This window comes from Perna viridis, chromosome 6, assembly GCF_037379345.1.
Source record: "Perna viridis isolate PV_CMFRI_1.1 ecotype Kerala chromosome 6, ASM3737934v1, whole genome shotgun sequence".
Classification (NCBI taxonomy): domain Eukaryota; kingdom Metazoa; phylum Mollusca; class Bivalvia; order Mytilida; family Mytilidae; genus Perna; species Perna viridis.
This window is the reverse complement of record NC_142450.1, coordinates 17,974,177-17,997,273: the sequence shown is the minus strand read 5'-3', so window position 1 is coordinate 17,997,273 and position 23,097 is coordinate 17,974,177. Positions and strand designations below refer to the sequence as shown.

The 23,097-nt window shown below is 32.2% G+C and overlaps 1 protein-coding gene across 7 annotated transcripts in view; it reads right to left on the bottom strand.

The window, feature by feature from the left end:
• Positions 1-2,608: 2,608 nt before the first annotated feature.
• The window catches only part of LOC148613922 (adhesion G protein-coupled receptor L3-like), a 101,650-nt gene continuing 81,161 nt past the window's right edge, over positions 2,609-23,097 (bottom strand). For all 7 annotated transcript variants that reach the window (XM_088587627.1, XM_088587626.1, XM_088587625.1 and 4 more), the window contains 18 exons: positions 20,249-20,320; positions 19,635-19,752; positions 17,979-18,074; positions 16,799-16,862; positions 16,187-16,280; positions 15,184-15,230; positions 14,605-14,725; positions 12,904-13,007; positions 11,019-11,121; positions 10,494-10,644; positions 9,244-9,313; positions 8,451-8,517; positions 7,749-7,834; positions 6,963-7,089; positions 5,999-6,040; positions 4,781-4,855; positions 3,525-3,555; positions 2,609-3,343 (listed from right to left, as the gene is read on the bottom strand). In XM_088587627.1, coding sequence (XP_088443753.1) covers positions 3,222-3,343; positions 3,525-3,555; positions 4,781-4,855; positions 5,999-6,040; positions 6,963-7,089; positions 7,749-7,834; positions 8,451-8,517; positions 9,244-9,313; positions 10,494-10,644; positions 11,019-11,121; positions 12,904-13,007; positions 14,605-14,725; positions 15,184-15,230; positions 16,187-16,280; positions 16,799-16,862; positions 17,979-18,074; positions 19,635-19,752; positions 20,249-20,320 — 1,590 coding nt within the window. In that variant the 3' untranslated portion in view covers positions 2,609-3,221. The remainder of the gene's footprint in view (positions 3,344-3,524; positions 3,556-4,780; positions 4,856-5,998; positions 6,041-6,962; positions 7,090-7,748; positions 7,835-8,450; positions 8,518-9,243; positions 9,314-10,493; positions 10,645-11,018; positions 11,122-12,903; positions 13,008-14,604; positions 14,726-15,183; positions 15,231-16,186; positions 16,281-16,798; positions 16,863-17,978; positions 18,075-19,634; positions 19,753-20,248; positions 20,321-23,097) is intronic.

Below are 23,097 nucleotides of genomic sequence, written 5' to 3'. Positions count from 1 at the left end.
GTCATGTGCGTGTAGATCATACGTCATCAAACTTACAAATTCTATTCAGATCAACATTAAATATAGTAAATAAAAAGTAAAATAATTTGATAGATGAACATCCACGCCGGTTACTTGGACCAGAAACCAAATAAGTATAGGTTACAGACCACCAATTCAACCAATGAGCATTTGGAACGTACGCAAAAATAGTCCTACGCAGAAATTACCCCTGTTCCTCATAGTGCTGTGAAAGAAGTTCTCATCTTATTTAAAAAATTTAAACAGTTTCTGAAAGGAAAAACATTTCTGTACATTTTATAGGTGCATTTTGCTTCTTGTGATGTGAAGCCTAATCTCCACAATGATTTTTAAATATACCCCTATCTTGTGAAAACACTGGGATTTCCCATGCTATTTATAGACCCTTCACTTCCGGTGACCAGTACTGCACTGCAAGTCTGCTAACCCCACATGCCATTCTGAGGATTGTGAGCTGACATATGTAGAATCATGCTGATATATAGTCCTCTGCAGGTTAAAGTTAAGGTAAAGTCCAGAGAAGCCATTGAATATTGTGAAATTAGCATAGAAGCCTATGGGAAGTGGAATTAGTGGTTTTTAGCCTTAAGTTCAAGCCATGGCAAAATGAAAAGTTTCTTGAAATAGCTTTAAACTACTTGAAGATCTTGTTAACTTTGCCATGAGAGGAATACACTACAAAAATCCTTCAAAATATGCATTTTTTTAAGTTATAGGTCCAAATTATGGAAAATTGGTCCTTTTGGCTAATTTTTATGTCCTATCTTGTAAAAAGTGTAGAAAATTTAGTAAAAATATCAAATATTAAACTTTGAGGGCTATATTTACCTAAATATGGTGGTAATAAGCACTTGAAATCAAGTTTTGTGTAGATTTGAGCAAAAATTAGGTTAGAAATGAGGAAAAACTCACTTTCATTACTGCGGTTAAGGCCATATAAGCATTCCCCTATGGCAACATGGAAAATCCATTATTGAGCACTTTTTTTGCTTTAGGTGCCCTTTACTGGTCATGTTTTAATGTGAAAACACTGTATTTACAAATTTAAAGCCAAAGATATCACCTTTTGTGAAAATTTAAAGATTTAGGATTTTTGACATGTGATCAAGAAAAAGGGGGAGGCATGTCAGAAATAAATTTTTAAAAATAGACCAATTTCTCAGAAAATGATTACTTTTAAAACTATTTCTTCATTAATATTGTTAAAAAACAAGTTGTGATTGAAATTTTTTATTTGAAAAGTCAGAAAAAGTTCTTTGCAAATATTTAATGCATTTAAGTATGGTAGAATATTGTCACTTTTTTGCTCGCACAACTTGGTTACCCTATATTTAAAAATCAAATATTTAAAAAAGTGCTTGTCACATTTCACTGAAACTTTGCAAATGCATTCAGTATGTGTGTAGGAAGATACCTGTATAGTTCTTTATTTTTTCTAAGACAAAAAGTGACTGTTTAGGTTACAGACCACCAATTCAACCAATGAGCATTTGGAACGTACGCAAAAATAGTCCTACGCAGAAATTACCCCTGTTCCTCATAGTGCTGTGAAAGAAGTTCTCATCTTATTTAAAAAATTTAAACAGTTTCTGAAAGGAAAATCATTTCTGTACATTTTATAGGTGCATTTTGCTTCTTGTGATGTGAAGCCTAATCTCCACAATGATTTTTAAATATACCCCTATCTTGTGAAAACACTGGGATTTCCCATGCTATTTATAGACCCTTCACTTCCGGTGACCAGTACTGCACTGCAAGTCTGCTAACCCCACATGCCATTCTGAGGATTGTGAGCTGACATATGTAGAATCATGCTGATATATAGTCCTCTGCAGGTTAAAGTTAAGGTAAAGTCCAGAGAAGCCATTGAATATTGTGAAATTAACATAGAAGCCTATGGGAAGTGGAATTAGTGGTTTTTAGCCTATAGGTTCATAATTACCACACGTGTACTGCATGCGAATTGTTCAGATGAATCGGTGCACATTAACTGGCTGTCTAACTAATAGTTGTTCACTTCAATTATTATTTGAAGAAGACAGAAGTAACCACCAGTGCTCCTGCTTTATACTATTTTTGTAAAGGTTCGATTGTTTTTTTTTGTTGGTTTTTTTTTGTTTGGATCGTATTATTTAGAAAACAAAGTGTTAGTAATAATACGGATCAAACAGTCAGTGAAACATTATATGCAGTAACCAACCAATATGCAGTGTAATTTGACTATTTGTACAATCAGAATTGTGGGATTAAGATAAGATTGCCTTCATTATATTGGTGATATGAGTTTAACTTTCATAGAAAAGCAGTGTAAATATCATTTCAGGGGCAGATAACTACAACAAACGCAATGAAAACAGTGATTCAGGGATCAACGAGTCGACATTTAAAAATGAAACATACTTTTCTGAGTGATAATGTATTGTCAGATTGATGGAATTTGTTACATGCATGTTTCAGATTTTTTCACATTGCGTTAGTTGTTTTTACAAGGAATTGTATTTAACTGTCTCCGTCTATGCTTTGATCGTTAAATGTTTTGGTCTAACTCTGGAAACGATGAATGATAACAACCAAAATAAATACTAAATTATCCACAAAAATATATTTAATGTACATGCATATGTCATCCAAAATATTTCATATGCAAAAACCGAACCAAGGTTCTTTATACAAAATAATAGATTTAGATATTAGTTACATTCTGTAAAAGTTAATAATTTGGCCAAAAAATGATAATGCATATTAATGTATTCCAATACACATGCCTTTTTTCAGACATGATTATTTCATTAGTAAAAAAAGTCCAGTTAAAAGGGGCGTGGTTTAAAATTTAATAACTTGTTTATTGATCAGGTGATGGGAAAACAAAATAAAAACGACGGCATAGTTTTAACAGTAAAAATGGTCAGATTACATACATGCACATAATATACAATAATACAGATGAAAAAAAGTTAGTTTGTAAAGAATCTTGGCTACACACAGCAAAGTGGAACAACGTTTTTACAAACAAGCGCCAGTGTCAACGCTTCTGCGTATGCATTCCAAAGATCCCTAGTCTCAGGTCAACTTGTAGATTACGAATTGAAATGCACTTCATACTCCGTTTTTGCAATATACCCCCAAGAATATTATGGTACATGTAACCTGAAGATATGTCAATAGAATCAATTTGTATCTCTTCCATTCAGTCTTTGAATTTATGTCTTTGTTGTTACTTGATATGCCTTAGATCTGTTTATGCCTAAGATATTTCTAAATTCCTTCTTCGTCGGTGTGCTTGTTTTTACGTCTTTCAGGTTCGTTGTATCGGTTGAGTTGACTGAAAAAAGACAAAACAAAACTTTTATATATTTAAAATGTCTTATTGATGAGTTTTACATTTTTATCAAATATGACAATGAGGGAAATTAAGAAAAGGAAAGAAACGTTAAAATGTAAAGTTTGAATGGATCGCATTATAGTATGATGACACAGAACAGCAGATTACATTTTTATCTTACCTTTTGATCCAATAACGTGTGAACCAGATGACTGAAAAAAAAATACAATATTTAAAAAAAAATACTTTACTAACAGAGAAATAAAATTACCTGTACAGTTTAGATATTTTGTATTGTATTCAATTACCTCAGACTTTACAACAAAGATACATATACATTACACATATATTCAAAAGAACCAAACATATAAATATCGCAAATGTCTGTATTCTGTACACACGTAACAGTGAGTAACCTCTCATCAATTACAACTGAACCAAATAGGGAGGAAGTCCGAGATTCAAACTACAGTTATATGCAAGCATTACTCAATAACAAAAAAAAAATCAGAACAGGAAGAATTATGAGACGTATGAAAACAAAATATTTGTATTGTTTTGTCTTGATATATACGAACCTATGGTCGGTCTTATTACACATATTTAGATTGCATTAAAATATGAAAGAGATAGTCACATAAGCTTATCCAAACAAAGCTATTTCACTTAAGAAGACCCCGTTTTCGATCGTATAACCATGTGATTAAAATGAAAACAAAACAAAATGGCTTACTATACCTAAATTCTATCAAAAATAAGGTGGCAGTATTAAAAGAAAATACTGCAGCACAAGGTTGTGAAAAAGGTAAAGGTATGGACAGACACCGTAAATCATATAAACACCTAATGTGCCAGTCTCTACAAGAATCAGGCAGTGGGTGAAACATAGTATAAACAAATACAGTGAAACTTCTGCAAACCGGACCCTCAGCAAAAAAAAACGGTCTTCCTTCCAAACCGGTCGTTTTCAAAAGTCCCGGCCTATATACATTAAAACCTGTGTGTTTTGTCTTCAATAGACCGGCCACTCCTTGAAACCGGTAATCGACCGGTTTTTCACAGTTTTAGTTACATCTCATTATATATTTCATTTTGTACCATTTTGGAATTGTAATTGGACTTTTTGCACCAGCAGAATCAAGGAAAAATGACAATATTATGCGTTGATGTTTTCAGTGCAATGATATGCACTGAAAATGAACATTACAAGGGCAGATAACTCTGTCAAAATCTCATTTTTCTAACATTATATTCAAAAGTTTCTGAACATATCCACTAATGCAGGGATCAAATAGCGATCTTTTCAAATAAAGGAATTACCTTCTAGTAAAATGATATTTTCTGATCAGTTGGTTTTTGACATACTTGTTTAAGATTTTTTTTCCAATTTTGCCTCATTCTAATAAATACTTACACTTAAGTAAAAAAATAAAGTACCTTTTGTCTACTTGTTACATTTGACTGCGCTTTTGATCGATGCCTATGCATCACTTTTCTGAATCCTTCATGTACCTAAAATTATATATAATATGTGACTGAAAAAGAAAGGTTATTTATTGTACCGAGTACAAATTCTGAATAATTATTTTACATGGTCACTTACCTCAATAACAATATTACAAATATACAAGGTTAAAAAAACGAACAAACCTCTGTTCAAAACATGTCTGTTCATTTACCCTGTCAAAAATATTTTCTAACAAAACGGTATAGATAGATGATATGTATGACTTGTAATTATTAATTTTATTATTATCATTATTATCATTATTATGATTTTAAACTAATATCTTTTGTTAAATCAACTGTTGGATTTTTTTTTCTTTACAGTAATAAACTTTTTTTCACTTTTTGATTTGCATGCCTACATAAAACGTCCTTAAAGTATTTGTGGAAATGAAATTATTTTTTTTACTAAAGAGAGCAGAGACTTTCTATTTTTAGTTATGCTGGATTTCTTTATCTCAGTTACGTATTAAGACAGAAAGCGTACGTTTTATCGTAAGTATCAGATTTTCCTATCTTCACCATGAAAACTAATTTATTCAACGGGTCATAGTTTTCCTTTCCTCGTTTGTCTACCATTGACTTGACTGTTTATGAGCAACTCGGCGGGTGTTTCTAGAAAAGCAGAGGACGCTTACCCTATCGGTGCACCTTGTCCATGCTCCCAGTTTTTAGCGGAGCCCGAGTTGCTCATTTGTTTTTGTTACTTTGTATGTATGATTTTAGTTACTTTATGTTCTTTGTTGTGTATGTCTGTTTTTCATGTCTGGTGTTTGTCCCTGGATTACATTCTTTTGATTAACCTTGGTTCCCTTGCCCTCAGATAATGGTTATATTTTTAATATCTTTTAAGTTTGTTTCTAAATTTCTATATAGTCACTGAAATGGATTTTTGTTCATGTGCCCTATAGTCATTTTACATTTGCGATTTTTTTTTAAACGGTATTCAAACGTTCAATGTGCGTGTGTATTTTATTTACTTAATATGCGTTTAGAACATATAATCCTATTAACCAAAAAAGATTAAAATCGTAAATTGTAAAAAGACTATAAATTTAGATTGATCTAATTAAAAGACGTATTACTTAAAAATATGTATGGTTTCCAATATCCGGATAGTCTTTCAACAATACTATCATAGTAACTTACCTTTTTGTTGAAAATTACATGGAATATAAATATAAATAAACCCTACAAAATATTAATAAGATATTCAGTTGTTTAAAACCAGCAGTCCTTTTCACAAAAAAATGTACGTAAAATTAATCATAAGTTTTTACGTCAAAAAAGACCAAAGTTTTGTGACGTCATAACTAATAGGACGTTTTCTGAAAGGGGCTGAATAGCTATATCCTATGTTGAATTTTCATTAGAATTCATTGTACAATATAATCACGATAAATACCTTCTTTGGGTATTTAATGAAAAAGAGTAGGTACTTTGGTGATCTTTTTTTTATCATATTTATATATGTTTTGTGGATACAGTAGCTATATGGGGAAAACTTCCCATTCTATGATATATGGGAAATTATATTTTTTATTATTTCATGATATGAAAAATGTTAATTTTTTATTAAAAATTAACAGGTTTAATGTAAAAGAATTTAGAAATATGAAATTTGATTTGAAAATATATATATGTATATTTGATACGAATATGCAACGGGAATTTTATTTGGCGATGGGGATTTTTCAAAAGGGAATTGAGAATTGAGGGATGGTAAAGGGTATGCGAGGAACAATTATACCATTTAAGAGTTATATCGATAGCTTAAATGAAGAATAGGTCTGCCTAGAATATTTTCGCATTGTAAAGCATTTAGATTCTAAAATATTAGCTGTCATTACAAATATTGTCTCGGGACAAAACGTGTTGATTTTGCTTAAAAACTACAAATATTTTCAAATCCTTAGTCGAAAGATATTTCAAGTATAATAGGTGTTTAATTCCATTTCAAGTTTAATATTAAGAATTGCATAATAAATGTGGTTATCCCTGCTATATCTGGTTAAGATACTAGCCGTTGGGCTATGAAGTTCACGATCTAAAAAATATTCATTTGACATCTTAATTAAATTTGCGAAAGTTCATATAAGATTTAACAAAGTACCTGGAAAGAAGTTGTAATACCAAATAGGTATTGGAATACAATTGTGTCTTCATTAAATGTCAAGACACCAAACAACCAAGAAAGTCCTAGAACAGGTAACAATGTCACCATACATTTCAGACCTGCTCTGAAAAAATATAAAAATCAATTTCAAAGACCCGTTGCAAATGGATCATGGGCTTTTTAATCTCACAATCAAAATATGGAAATAAATAGTGGAATTTTGGTATTATGCAGGGGGCTTGCATTTTTTTACTATGAATAAAAAACCTACCTCTCAAGGTAAAACGGTGAATTAGTTTAAAAAATTATGACATTATTTATTAAATCTTTTACCTAAATATTCAACAACAAAAAAATTCAGACGTACAGCGTTTTACTAGAATACACCCTTTATATCTCACTATCAAAATTCACGTTATATGATTTATTACACAAATTCATTCCTTAAACTTTTCAATATTTTAAAACATAACGGACCATTAGATAATTGTTTGAACTACATTTTAATTTTGTTCATTGGTGCATCTTAAGAGTAATCAAGGAAACCCTATTCGAAAGGTAATTAAAAGAATATATTCCCAGGATAAAAACTACAAATGGAAAATATACACACATAACAAAGTACGCTAAGTAACAAAAAAAACATTCAAAGAAACAAGTAAAATGATGAACCCGGACCCCATTAATAACTGGGATCATGGACCAGGTGCACCAATAGGGTGAGCAAACTGAAAATGTGTTAATGGAGATCTTTCAATAGTCCTAATATGAAGGTGAACCTACCTGGCTTTCTTTCTTATCTTCTCGTTCGCCATTAATGCAGATGAATACATGGCTCTTAAGACCAGTATTATCGCTATAACGTTAACCTGAATATAGGAAACAGATTAGATATGATCTATACATTTAATAAGTGGATAATGTTTTGTCATGATAGAGCATGTCATTATCTAAATGGTTAAACTTTGTTTAATATCCATTGATTTTATGAATTATGTTCTGTAATGCATCGATTTCGAAGTCCACGTTTACTTAAAAGACTAATCTTAAATTTCGGTATTGTATTCCATCCAATTTATCTGTAGCAGTCATGTCATTATTAGATTCATGCATTAGATGGTAAGCCCAAACAATCCACGGTTGCTTTTGATAATATTATTAATTACATGTACAGAAAACCTTGTTAAAAATGAAGTGCTGATTTAGCCTTGTGCAGAGAGGAGATTTTGAAAACGTTTTACATAGAGTAAACAGTGCGCATTGCAATGCATTTTAAAGTACAAAGTATGTCTTCCCGGTACTACAATGGAATATATATTGTTTATACATATACGTAACCGGCCGCATAAATACATTTTACCTTAAATTCATCCGATATTTAAGAGTAGTTGTTTAAATTTGCAAGGGTCTAACATATATACAACTGCTGATGTAGTAAACCCGAATCAATCATAACAACGAGGTCATTGTTTATTTTATACTTACAATTATAATCAATATAGCTGGACCAACAAATGCCAAAAAGACAAAATTATCTTTATTTAACCAACAACTGTAAAAAAACGATATAAAAAAATGTCATTTTATGAATAAGAACTTAAGAAATATTTTCGTGCAGCTTTAAAACAAACATGCACTTGGAGCATTATTTTATTTCAATCCACCACTAAACACGACAAACTGATAATTTAAGGATGAATTTTAGTATATAATAAAAACGTCAAAAATTGGCTCATTTTTAAGGTAGTACCATATCCTTCCAGTAATGAAATCCATGGGTTACATACTCATGAAAAGATTTGTATTTAGAACGTTACTAGGTGGTGTATGAGGTCATGCTTACACCGCAACCTGTTAGTTATCCATAATTCATTCCAAATGTTCCCCTCGATTTATAAAGTCAAGTCTTCATGTACCAGGTAACTTTCATAATGGGATTAATACTTCAAATAATTGGTACCGTAAATTTTCCCAAACGATTATTACACTTTTAATTAAAATGTGATGAAAAGTTTATTTTTGGTATGATATACAAATAGAACAACTGTACGTCGTCGTTAAACGTTACTGATTTTATACGGACATATGGAAATAAACTGTCTTTGTTCGGTAGAGATAGAGCAAAATTCATAATATCATTATAAAACAATGTGATGCTGTGTCATTAACCATTGCGAATTGAGGGACCAGACATAAAAAGAAAACCTTGCTATTGTATTATTCCAGAAATAAATTTGACACATTAATAACATTTAAGATTGAATATTGAATTACTCACTATCTCCTGGCATGGTACCCTTTTAATGTTGTTATTCCCATTGTTGCACCTACAATTGCTACCGGAACAACTGGAAAAAATAAAAACGATTAAAATCGTACATGTACACTAAGCATATACAATCTTAGCTTGTTTCCCTCAATCTGAATAGATTTGCCCAAATAATGTTGTGATGCTCTTAAAACGTTTGCATCTGTTAATGCATCTATCGGTTCACTAAAAAAAGTATGCATAACTTAATTAAAACGCGTTGATAATATGATTAAAAAGCTCCAAACAATACTCTTTGTCGCATGGCTTACTTAAATTCGTCTTAATTTATAACCTATGAATTCCCCTCAAATAATAGTAACTTATATCATATATTTAGATTAAAATATACCTTATTTGTATATATTCATTATAAGTATATATTTCAACCTTTATCTTTCACCCTATATCGCATACCGTATATCACAGCTCTAGACCCCCATCGCTTACCCTGTTTCAAACTATATATCATACCCTCTATCGCACCCCTTCAAAGACCATACTTAAAGAAAGGTTAAAACATTATATAATGACCATGATAATATAACTACCCGCGGCAAGTGGCCCTTGGGGTGATATAAGAGATTCGGGTTGATACTGCATGTGATACAGATTTTGGCAGATATAATATTCAGTATAAATCACCATTTATTAGTAGAGCAATGGTAATTGTAAACCATTTAAACCAAGCCCTCTTTGAACTCAAATATTGGTTCGTCTAAGAAAGGTGGTTCAAAATACTTTTAAACTAATATCATGAAAAGGAATAAAGACAAATACCTAACCGATAAGTCCGTAGAACACGTCCGAAGTATAAGTTTGAAAACCAGAAAATAAAAAAACCGCCGCAATGGTCCTGGCTTGTTGAATTGTAAGGTGGGTTAAACCAGGCTGTATCGCGCGCTTATCATACCATTACGGCTTATTATTTCTGGTATGTTGAAACACAAATAAGGAGCATCAATGTGCAAAATTGGCAATACCAGTAATCAACCTGAACAAAAGATATGAACAAAAAAGTAACTTTAAGAGTGCATGGTTTCCACAGATCTTGGATTTTTAAGGGTCAAATTTTGGCAGTTACTTTTGTATTATAGCTTTACTGTTATAGATCCTACAATACACCCACTATTTCCCTCACTAAACTAATTAATAACACTTTTAATCAGGTCACAAAGTCATTAAAAGGGGACTCATTTATTCATTTACACGCTACTTACTCCATGCTAATGATAAATAGATGGGAAGCTTCGATTTGGTTTTAAAAACTACGGTTACTGATATAACCACACTTATCCCTTCGCATAACATCAGGAAAAACACCACTAAGAAAACGTAATGCAATAATGCTGTTATAAAGTTGCACACAATCTACAAAATAAATCGTATTTCATTTTTGAAATGAATAAGTCCATAATCAAGTCTAGTTGAAGTTTATAACCTTCTGAAGAGATTGATTTTCTACAGTTTGATATTTATCATTTTTGCACTTTTCAATGATATCAATCTACAGAAACCCTTGTTACAAGATACGTCGGTTATATTTTTTTTTATATTATTTCATTTTTTTTTCATTCGAATTAAGCATCTATCAAATATATATTACGTCGATTGAATGAAATTGTATTATATGTTGTTGTGTATTTCATACCAATTAATGATGTAATAGGTGCATATGTATTGCTCTTCATTAAAACAGATATCATTAAAATGTGAATTGAAAAAACATATGAAAAAATGCTGACCTCATTTCCAGTTTCCTCAGCGGCGCCCATAAAAACAGAGTATCCTATGATGAGGGCTATACATAGATTAACAAGTATAACTGCCCATTCATTTTTCACATATCTGAAAGTGAATTAATGTCTCATATTTTATATTTATACTGTATAGAACAAAACTTGAAAATACGTTTATGATAAGCAAAATAAATTACCAAAAGTCTAAGAATTAGCATACTTATTTCAATATTATTTCTGAAAATTCTTTTACAAAAAAAAACGTGAAACAAAAAATTGTAACAAACGATATCTAATCACAATATATAAACATAAGAATATTTTTGTTTTGAAAATTTGAGTCTGATTTCAATTTTGAATAACTAGACCTTTCCAAACCCCTTAGTCAGATTATTTTGTTAGACTTTTAATAATTGATACAAAATCTGAATCAGTACGTAATAGTTTATGTATATAGACAAAACAGTTAGGAATTTGAACTTGGCCAGTCCAAAACTAAATTTTTATTTTTTAAAAGATCATCGTTTGGATTAGCTGTGTTTATATTCGAAACACGCTAACCTCATTGAATTATCAGATTATTGAGCTATGTTTCGAGCGTCGATGAAATTGATCTAACTACGCCCATAATTACCTAATTACTTTTAGAGAAAGAGTCATTAAATTTCATTTAGTGGTGTAAGACGAGTAACGGATGAGATATGGGTGTCTTCATCTTCCTATATACATAATTGACTAACCCGTAAAATATTGCGGATCATAAATCATAAAAAGCATTTGTAAAAGTCTCATAAAATTCTATTTAATGATGTAGGAGGTGTAGAAAATAAGAGAAGAGCTTGCGTAATGAAGGTTCTGTGAAAAGGTTCGTCAATTCCATACAACATTGTTAGGGGAGTAACAGATAAGAGACGGATTCGCCAATGTCCTTTTTTCACAAATGACAAATCTACACGCATGTTTTGCTATGTGAACCCCGAAACTGATTTTGATCAAAATTTGAAATAGAGAGTGCAAAATTGGATTGTGTTTTTACTTGATAGTTCCATTCAAATTCATTCAGTGATGTAAGAGTAGTAGCGGATAAGAGAAGAGTTCTAAAAAACTCATATTCATAAATGTTTTGCTATAGAAAACACATAAATCGATTCGGATTCAAATCTAAAATTGGCCAAAACATATTACAATGTATAATAGGAAATCTGTGAAAGTTCAATTCGATGTTTTTCGGTGGTATAGGTGGAGTTTCGGATAAGAATTGGGTCCCATATGTTCCAATATTTACCAATATTGAAGTTCACGATCTGCTGTGCGAGACCCTCAAATTAAAATGGATCAAAATCTAAAATAAGAAGTGCACAGTCGGAATATATAAGACAGATTCTGTGAAAGTTTCAAAAATTTAATTCAGCAGTGTAGGAGGAGATACGGATAATGGATGTCCCAATATTCATAAATGTCTATGTTTTGTACTATGAAATGCACGAAAATCTTAAATAGAATGAGCACAACGAAAGTATGTAATTAATGTTATGTGAAGGTTTCATACAATTCCATGTAGCGGAGTAGGAGGAGTAACTGATAAATGAAGGACTCCTCTGTATAATGAACGGAGGTACGGACGGAAGGAACAATTGACACCCCTGTCATTACATACCTGACTTTTACCAAAACAGATTTCGCCATCACTTCGCTGTGATGTATTAAAGTGAGATTAGAGAAACATGTCGAATTGAATGTGTCATTTTATCGGCGTGTTAAAACGTAAACCGGTTGAACACGTCGGACATGAAGCGCTAGCGTGCGTCGAATAATGTTTTCACACGTCGATGCAATATTAAGTATGAAACATCCTGTTTTTAATTGAAACTTAAATAGAATGTTTTATTACCTCCAAAATATACAGTAGATCAGAAGGGTCAGTATACATCCTAACACAGATAATCCACATCCAACATATGTTATTATCTCTAAGGCTAACAAATGGTCATCTGACTGAAATGCATACAGATTGACAATGATAATGTGATTTTATTGTTAGGCCTTGAAACATGTTTAGACTTCAGGTTCATCATTACCTTTCGACAAATATGGCCTCAATTTCACCACAAATTTTCATGGAATTACACTATTATCAAAACTGTAATCGCTGAGGTCGTAAAAGTTAAACAACCAATCATAATGCATGATGCATGAAAAACGCATATGCCAATTCAAATGGAATTATAGTACATCACATTAAAACTATCCAAATCTTGTTTTTTTCACTTTGGTTCGTTTGTCCTATTTAAAGTTGGTACTGTTAAATGTCTTGTACATGTATCTACATGCAAAACGATGTTCCTTTTACCTCCATTGAGATTCAACGTGTTCAAATCGACGGATCATTATTGACTGCTTTAAAAATAATATAAAACTGCACATTACTACATCTATGAACAAATCAAATTTTAAATAACACTATTCAACAGAAAGTTGTATTGCAAAAATTCAACATGTTTTCCTTACTGGAATTACAATTGAAAAAGGCTGCATGATTCTATTCCATTTAGCTATCATTATAGTTACAGTAGTAAAAGTGACTGATTTGTGATCAATATATAAAACTTTAACACGGTTGCTACTTTTTGATGATATTTTCAGTATAGTTTATTATCAAATGCTAGGCAATGATGTGGACGTGTCCCGCCGTCAATGGCAACGTCGTCAGTAAGGAAAGTATTGATCTGATTATAAATCAAATAGTTTATTCATAAATTAAAATTAACATTCAAATATGATATAAATAGTCACCCAGAATGCTTTGTAACGATTCAAATATATAATATAGTTATCGGAATTGCTTTTTTTTTCATAGTTTTCCTTTTGTTAACCTTTGACCTATAAACAGTCCTCGAGCAGATCTCACAGGTTTGATATGGAAGAGTAATCAAGGTTCGAGATTAAAGGTTATAGTGGGAATCAAAAGAATGTAATCCAGGGACAAGGACCAGACACGAAAAACTGACATACACAACAAAGAACATACAGTAACTAAAATCATACATACAAAGTAACAAAATCAAATGAGCAACTCGGACTCCACTAAAAACTGGAAGCATGGACCAGGTGCACCGGTAGGGTAAGCGTCCTCTGCTTTTCTAGAAACACCCGCCGAGTTGCTCATAAAAAGTCAAGTCTGGGGTAGACAAACGAGGAATGGAAAACTATGATCCGTTGAATAAATCAGTTTTCATGGTGAAGATAGGAAAATCTGGTACATACGTGAAAACGTACGCTTTCTATCTAAATACGTAATTGAGATAAAGAAATCCTGCACAATTAAAAATAGGAAATCTCTGCTCTCTTCAGTGAAAAAAAAATTTCATTTCAACAAATACTTTACGGACGTTTTATGTAGGCATTCAAATCAAAAAGTGCAAAAAAAGTTTATTACTCTAAAGAAAAAAAAACCAGCAGTTGATTTAACAAAACATGTTAGGGTAAGCGTCCTCTGCTTTTCTAGAAACACCCGCCCAAATACTGTGTTGATACACGGGCCAAAATGGAAAATGCAATATAATAATTTATATTCCCTCGGGTATATACATACGAGCTGAACGTCAGTTGGGCTCATCAGTATTGCAAAATTGGTCAGATGGTTACAGACACAGGTTGCATGTTGTCCATTACTTTGTTTCAGAGAGCATCCGTCATATGACCAGGATTTCTTGCTGGTTAGTAATATATGATAAAGAAGATAAGGCACATGACCATTACAATAAATGAATAAAATTTTATTTGATGGAATCTATATTTAGCATTCTATTTTTGTTTTCTGTGTTTTTTTTTCCTTATCGTTCTAGCTAGTTTATCTCTATATCTTGATATTTGCATGAATGTTGTACCTAATATACTTGTTATCTGGTTAACTTTGAATTTTTGTTTGTTTGTTTGTTTGTTTATTTGTTTTGTTTTTGTTTTTGTTTTGTTTTGTTTTTTTGTTTTTTTGTTTTTTGTTTTGTTTTTTTTTTTTTTTTGTTTGAAAAAAAATATACGTAAATGTTCTGTCAATAGCTCGAGAGAAACAACATCTTTCTATGGGTTATCATGTTTACTTAAAACCATATAACTTTCATGTCATTTCTAAACGGGTATAAATTCTATATTATTTCTTACTGTTATGTCTTACCTGAAATTCCAGTAACCACAACTTATCGTAGGATCATTCAGATCAATCTACAAGAAAGATCATATCAGATCATGTTTATACATTCGAAACCTTATTGCTAGGAAAACCAAAGTCGAATTTACATATTCATAATTATGTTCATTGAAATTATAAAAGAAATTTAACTTTACTCGATGTCAGTACATGAACATTGTTGATATAACGATATATTTTAGTCGTTCTGACCTCAAGGGGGATTTGTCTTTTTTCTTTCATTTGAATTTGGGTTCCGTGGTATACGGAAACCGAACATTAGTTTAAGGTGCTTCGTTTTATAATTCCTTACGAAACATTTCATTGCAATGCCGCCATTTTTGTTGCAACACACATATCGTTGATAAATACTGATCATTTGAATTCTCAATTGATGTATTAGAACAAAAAGTAATTTCTCAAAACAATTAAGATAAACAAATATTTGGAAGGAATGATAAGCTTCAAAAGTTTATTTTTAAACAAAATTGGACGGTAAATTATCGATTTGGTCAAATTACCCACCAAAAATAGTTATGGTAACGAAATGATCGTCCTACCAGACAATGTAAATGTTGTGGTGCTAGATTTAAAATATCATCAGTATTTGATTTGAATTTTACGCTAAAATGCAAATCATTTAACAATTTAAACTAGAGTAGTTGTGAACATTTTGAATTCAAATTTGAATATTATCTTCATTTTTTTTTTGTTAAATAATAATAAGTTTTTTAAGGATGTAGACCTAGGGTTAGGAACACATATCTTGAAATCTGTGGTATGTTTGTATCATATTCAATTTCATTGAAGCCTATCAAGCTTTCATTTGAAACAGAATGAAATCAGTCCAAGTTACTATGATGCTTACATGAGATTGCTGTAAAATGCTGTAAACAAACGTTCTAATGATTTGTAAGAGTTGTGTCCCTTACCCTAGGTCTACCTCCTTTTATGTAGCACAAGTCGTATGTGAAACACAATGCAAACATACCTTTTTGTTTCTTAGAAATTTAATAGTAATGTTCTTGAGCAAATGGATTTCTTTACGTTCAAATGATAATGACATAACATCTGAACCAATGACCCTGAAAATAAAAACGTTATTTTCCACCAAAAAAGTTTAAAGATTAAAACCACCACTTTTTTTAACATCTGATAGTTTTGAAACACGTGAAAATTTGAAATTTTCGGATTTTTCACTCTACGTCAATGTATAAGCTACGCAACAGTTTCGTAATTTTCTCCCGTTTTTTTATTTTTAGAGAGAATGACATTTTTGTCTTAAAACTCGATATAAAACGTATATTCTCTGAGGACGTTTACCCTACCGGTGCACGTGGTCCATACTCCCAGTTTTTAGTGAAGTTGCGCATTTACTTTTGTAACTGTGTATGTATAATTTTAGTTACTTTATGTTCTTTGTTCTGATTGTCTGTTTTCCATGTCCAGTCTTTGTCCCTGGATTACATTCTTTTCTTTTCAGCTAGAATCCTGGTTTTCTTGATTACTCTACATTAATAGTTATCGTATTGGTAGGCAAGATCAGAACGTATTTGTTGTGTACATATTGTACATGTATCAAAAAGAAATTAAAAATTCATACCTATTTTGACTTCTTGGCAGTATATTAGATATTGTTTTGTAATGCACAGCTGTGTAAAATTTTCCTGAAAGTACACATATAAAGTAGTTTTAAATAAAACAACAAATTCATTACTCTTACATCGTCATCAATTTACATGTTAGCAAAATTAATGTTTATTGCTCCATTCAGTGACTGCATGTATGATCTACAAACTCTCCATTATACTTCAAGTCCATGTAATTTCTCTTGTCAGCCAATCTGATTTGAGCTTTCATTATTTAAAGTAAGTATTTGAAGTGAAAACAGAATCAAACCGTTTCAGATCCTACATGTAGTAATCTTGTATGTGTAAATTTGATAAAATTGACTTCTTCATGATGCACCCATTAGTTAGGATAGTAATTCTACACAAAAAAAACATTTTTCGCCTAGACATCACTTAAGAGTAAGTGTTTGTAAGAAGCAAGCAAAATAGGAAAAAATCAGATACATGCATGTCAAAACCCCACGCATCTGACAATATAATATCAGTCAAGGTTACTTCATCTACTTGAAAAGACCATTATTTAGCCTCTGCATCACTGGATTTACTCAGAATGTTTTTAATAGAACTTTAGAAAAATGAGGTTTTTGCCCGAGATATGATATCTGCCCTTGAAACGTTCATTTTCAGTGCATTTTAATGAAACTATAACTCAATGCACTAACATGATATGGGAAATATTGTCTTTATTTCCTTGATTCTGATGTTGCAGATAATCAAATTACACTATCAAAACGATATGTTTTTTCATACCATGTTTCACGCACTGTCTGATTCTTACAGAGACTGACACTTATTAATTTCGATGCATCTCTCTGTACAAAGCGATAATCAATTTCAACTGTCATTTATTATTAGATACATGTATTAACCAAACCACATTATTTAAGAACTGAAATTAAAAATTCCCGACATTCCTAGTTTTTTATTTTAACATGCCAACATGTCTTTTTTTTATTTTAATTATAATTATTCTACGTTTGTATTCAGCATTTTACATCAATCACATGTAAGCATCAAAGTAACTTGGATTGATTTCATTCTGTTTCAAATGAAAGCTTGACAGGCTTTGGTGATTTCAAGAGTTATGTCCCTTACTCTAGGTCTACCTCCTTAATAAAAAAAAATACGGGGAAAATAACGAATAACAAATACCTTCAAGACCAAGTTGATCTGGGAGTCGTATCTGTGATTCGGTATTAGCTTCCTCTGGAAAGACTACATCATGTTTTAGAGTTGACACCTCTATCTCTGGAAAAAAGGTAATATTACTGAGGAAACCCGAAGAACTAAAACATAAGGAGTTTAGTATAGAAGAAATAATAACTGAAATGATAGATACAAAAAATAAAAATTCATTAATCTCTTTGTATACCTTGTGAAATGAAATTCTTTATTTGTAAATATACATATAGGTATATAGGAATCCCACTGAGGGAGGGAGCGACCAAAATTGCATCGCAAATTTGCTACCTCGCATCGATTCTAATTATAATATGAGGAAGTATCACTCTGTTAGCAAAAGCTATACATTTTATATAGCCTAGTTGGCAGAGTGGTCTAGAGCGTTGGACTTAGTGCAGGCGGTGTCAGAGAAGAAAATGAATTCGGGCGGTGTTGCCACAGATGTCACAGCGGTACGATTTCTATACGTATATTATCTTCCCTGTATCAATTTGATCCGATGGAGCAGTGTAGAGAATAGAGTCGTCACATTCTGAGACGTTGTATAATATTGATTTGTTGTGACATGCATCATTAATTTGATCCTCTATACTACATAATAAAATCTAAATGAGCTGTGCCGTATTACCATACATCGTGTACTTAGTTACAGCCCTAGATTAATCCTAGAATGACCCGGCCAGCGAAAGCTATATTTTGATATAGCCTAGCTGGCCGAGTGGTCTAGGGCGCTGGTCTTTGTGCAGGCGGTGTTGCCACAGATGTCACAGCGGTACGAGATCGAATCCCGGGGAGGGAACGACTAAACATTTGCATCGCAAATTTGGCAGTTCAAAGATCGTTGGGACTTTGTGTGTGTGTATCAAATCATAAGTTTTATTAAATCAACCCAGTTAAAAGCAACTTTTGTTCATTCAGCCTAGCAGCACCGAAGCGCATACGGTGTCCGCCATTTTCTTTTTAATTCCTTACTACCCCTCAATTTGATCGGGGCTATTCAGTAACACGGGGAATCCGATCCGTCCGTTACGCATGGAGGTGTATGTACCCACCTTTATCTATTACACCACTGACTGGAACTTAATGAAACTTTTGCAGAATATTCGAAGTGTGCCCCAATATTTAGATTGAATCAAAATCAATTTGGAAGTCAATTGGTGCATGTTATCAAATTAGGGAGAGCAGGTATTAAGTTAGAGAGCACTGCTCACAGTTTTTTAGAATTTTACATTGCATTCTGATTAAGGATAAATTTTTACAATCTCTTTAATCAAACTTTCAATTTCAAATGCCTGGTGAAACTGACGCCTTAGAAGTGATAATTTAACAATCTTAAGAGAAGAAATGTCGCGAAACACTTCGTGCAGTGCACGATATATATTCGTTTTCTGACGACAAACAATATACCAAACAGGATATTGAATTTTTTCAAACCGTTTTACCGTTTTTTTGTTTTTTGTTTTTTTGTTTTTTCATTTTATCATCCACTTTACGTTCATCGCCTGAATATAACTGAAATATTGCTGTTCGGGCGTTAAACCCCAACAATCAATCAATGATATTTACAATGTACGTGCATGTTTGTCCACTGACAAACATAACATATGATGTATCTAAAATACTTACCAATATTGCTTCTCGTTATAGTCTTTGTTTCATCGTGAGATAATTCTTTTTGAATAAGAAGCCCGAGGTCTTCGACGATACCCATTATATTGGCAGCACTTTTGTTTTGAGTATTTTGCTGTAGAAATGCATTTAAGTAATAATTATTGATAAAAAGACACAACCAATAAAACGAAATGCTCTGAATATTTTCACACGTTGATTATACACGGCAAATGCTTTTCATATCTTAGTCTCTCCTTTGTAATCCATTGTTTTGTACCTGTTATGATATTATTTGTCGTCTGAATATAGCTGAAATACTGCTGCTCGGACGTTAAACCCCAACAAACAAACAAAATGATATTATTTGAGACAAACTCTGTTTTCTGTGAAACACTTGTTATGTGTATGCAACGTACTTACAAATGTAAAAATCAGTTAACGTGAACGGTTATGGGGTAAAACGGGAAAGGGGGAGGTAATAATTGTTAAACTTCATTTCATGTCACTGTCTTCTTTTTCAATTTAGCATTCCAAACATGATAGAATGACCAACGATATAAAGTCTCCTGCATTAATTACATGACTGGTTTAATTACGCAAATTAAAAGTAAACCAGCGTAAATACGTACCTCATTATTTACTTCGTTCCATCCTTCATTGTTGTCAGGACTCAGGACCGAGTTCAAAACGTTTCCAACAGTCTATGAAATAAAATAAAATAAATTAACGAACATTTGCATATAATTATGCTCCATTTACGGGGCGCCGAGTGGGATTTGATCTTTTTGTAATCAAAATCAATTTTGTGTTACAAAAATCATTTTTGTGAGACAAAATTCAATTTAGTGAGACAAAAGGCAATTCACATTCTGTGTCACAAAAGTCAATTCTGTGAGACAAAATTTAATTTCGTGTCACAAATGTCAATTTTGTATGCAAATTATTTTACAGAATCCTTTGGATATGTAACTGAATTTAAAATGTGCAGCACCATGTACACGTGTATTACAAACTTAAAGCATTCACTGCAATACTTTGAATAAGATACGAATGTGCACAGTTATAATAAAGCACATAAGTGAAAGAAATATCGGATATCGTAATCGTATAACCTACTGTCACTTAATCATGAATCTTGGGCATTTGTAAACAAAAAGGAAACGAAAGTTCGACACGTATTATGTCGGTTTTTCATCTCGTCCGACCTGTTCTATTCAACCGAATTTCTTGTGTCATACATCAATAGAATCGGAATGAAATAAGGAATTTCTCTGTATCTGGCAAAAAATCGTGAGCGATAGCGGAACAAAATAATCTTTCGCCCACTTTGACAGATTAACAAATTTAACCGCACAACATATTTCTAGTATGATTATCTTGGCTAATCTGACGATTCATTTCTTTTTCCAACACAATTTGGGACAAATACATTAATAGAAATTATCTTGTCAAATTTTAACAAATTTGTTTGCGATTAACAGGTTGGGCAAAAGCATTTTATAGTTGAGTTGATGTTTGTTGGGGTTTAACGTCCGAGCAGCAATATTTCAGCTATATTCAGACAATGAGCATGAAATGGATGATAAAATGAACATGAAATGAAAAAAAGGATGGGTCACAAGGATAATAGGGTCGACAAATTTTGATTGCCACTGGAAAAAGGGGGATGGGTAAGGTCGGGCAATTTAGCCTCCTGTGGCGGAGCGCAAAGGTTCCTACTCCTATCGAATACCACAGCAGGGTTCTTTAACGTGCGAGGAACTGACATCTTTCCCAACACGGTGCACCACTATGGTTTGCGGTCAGGTTTTCCGTATTATACACTGACAACCCAAGCATGTAACACACCAGGGGTACCCCCATTCCACCACCTGGGGCACACATCCCAGTTGCTCTGTGGGCAGAGCGCCTAGCCCCCGACCAGGTTTCTGAGCACTATTTAGTCGCCTTTTACGACAAGCTTAGCGCTGCTGCAGGCCTATTCTTTTAGCACCCGGACCTGCATAGTTGAGTTGAAAGATGTCAGGAAATGATCACGTGATTTACCAAGGAAAATCCCAATAAATCGAAAGTAGAAAAATCGCGTATTTTAAAACGTGTTTTATCAAGAAAATCTCATAGAAAACGTATAATAGCAATTTTAGTAATTTCAAAACAGTTTTACTGTAGAATGCAACTTAAAAGATTTTTTTTTAATTTCACTTAAAACGAAGTAATCCGAAACCTGAACAGTACTATATTGAGTCACCACCGCGCAAGTTCCTACATTAATCAAACTTTATATCTTTCTTTTTTTCTTTGTTGTTGTCAGAAATTACATACTTTGTTTCTATTATTTGTGTTATGACCATTTACTGTAAATGTGTTAGAATAAATAAAAATATTGAAAATATTGAAATATCCACTGTCAGAGAAACCTTCGTACAAAATCGTGATGAGAGAATTCATTTGCATATCAAAATGATTCTGAAGACTAATTTGCATACAAAATAAACTTTTGTGACAAAATTGAATTTTGTCTCACAGAATTGAATTTTGTGACACAAAAATTTTGTCTTTGTGAAAAATTCGATTTTGTGACACAAAATAGACTTTTGTCTCACAAAAGTCAATTTTGTAACAAAAAAAAATGAAAATTTGTAGTATGTTATAAATTTTGTTAATTAAAATTCACTTTTTACTGTATAAAATTGACTTTTAACTACAAAACCATAAGTCCCATTCGGCGTCCCGTACTATTGGTTTAATTGCAATGAATTATAGTCATGATGTGTGAAATCGGTACCAAGAACATTTATAATGCATCAATTTCTAAGCTTACATTTTTTTTTTTAGATTAATAGAAAAATAATAGAGTACGGAAATTATACAAAAATGTATACACATATACGAAAACAGGTTTGAAAGAGTTCGAATTAACGAAGTCCGTGTGTAATTGTTGTACCGAGATTCAATGTTCCGACCATGAAACTTATGTTTGTTTCCGCGATTTAGTTGCTGTAATGGGCAATGCACACACCAAACATGATTTCTCACTAAAAAAAACTAGTAAATTCTTATTTTTAGCTGTGTGAGATTTCCACCACAGGGGCTTGTTCCCACTATCAAACATGCTGCCCGACTGGTATATAAACACGAAAAGGATGATCTGAGAGTTAGGAGTGCCACACTTCAACTATTTTTTTTTCAAATAAAAGCAAATATATATTTTTATACTACTTACTGCCCAGCAATCACTTCACAAATGATGAGTATCTAGTAAATAAACACAAGTACAACCATCAAATACTTCTTATCAAATCAATACCAGGATTTATACATCCTAACTCCATACAAGGACGCTAGAAAAAGCGTGAAAATATGTGTTTCTAGTGTTATCACAAACAAAATTATAAGTACCGACGTAACCCGGCTTGTCTAGCAATGTCAAAGTTCGCAGTAGTTTCACTCCCGGTCCAAGCGATTGTAGAAACAGGTG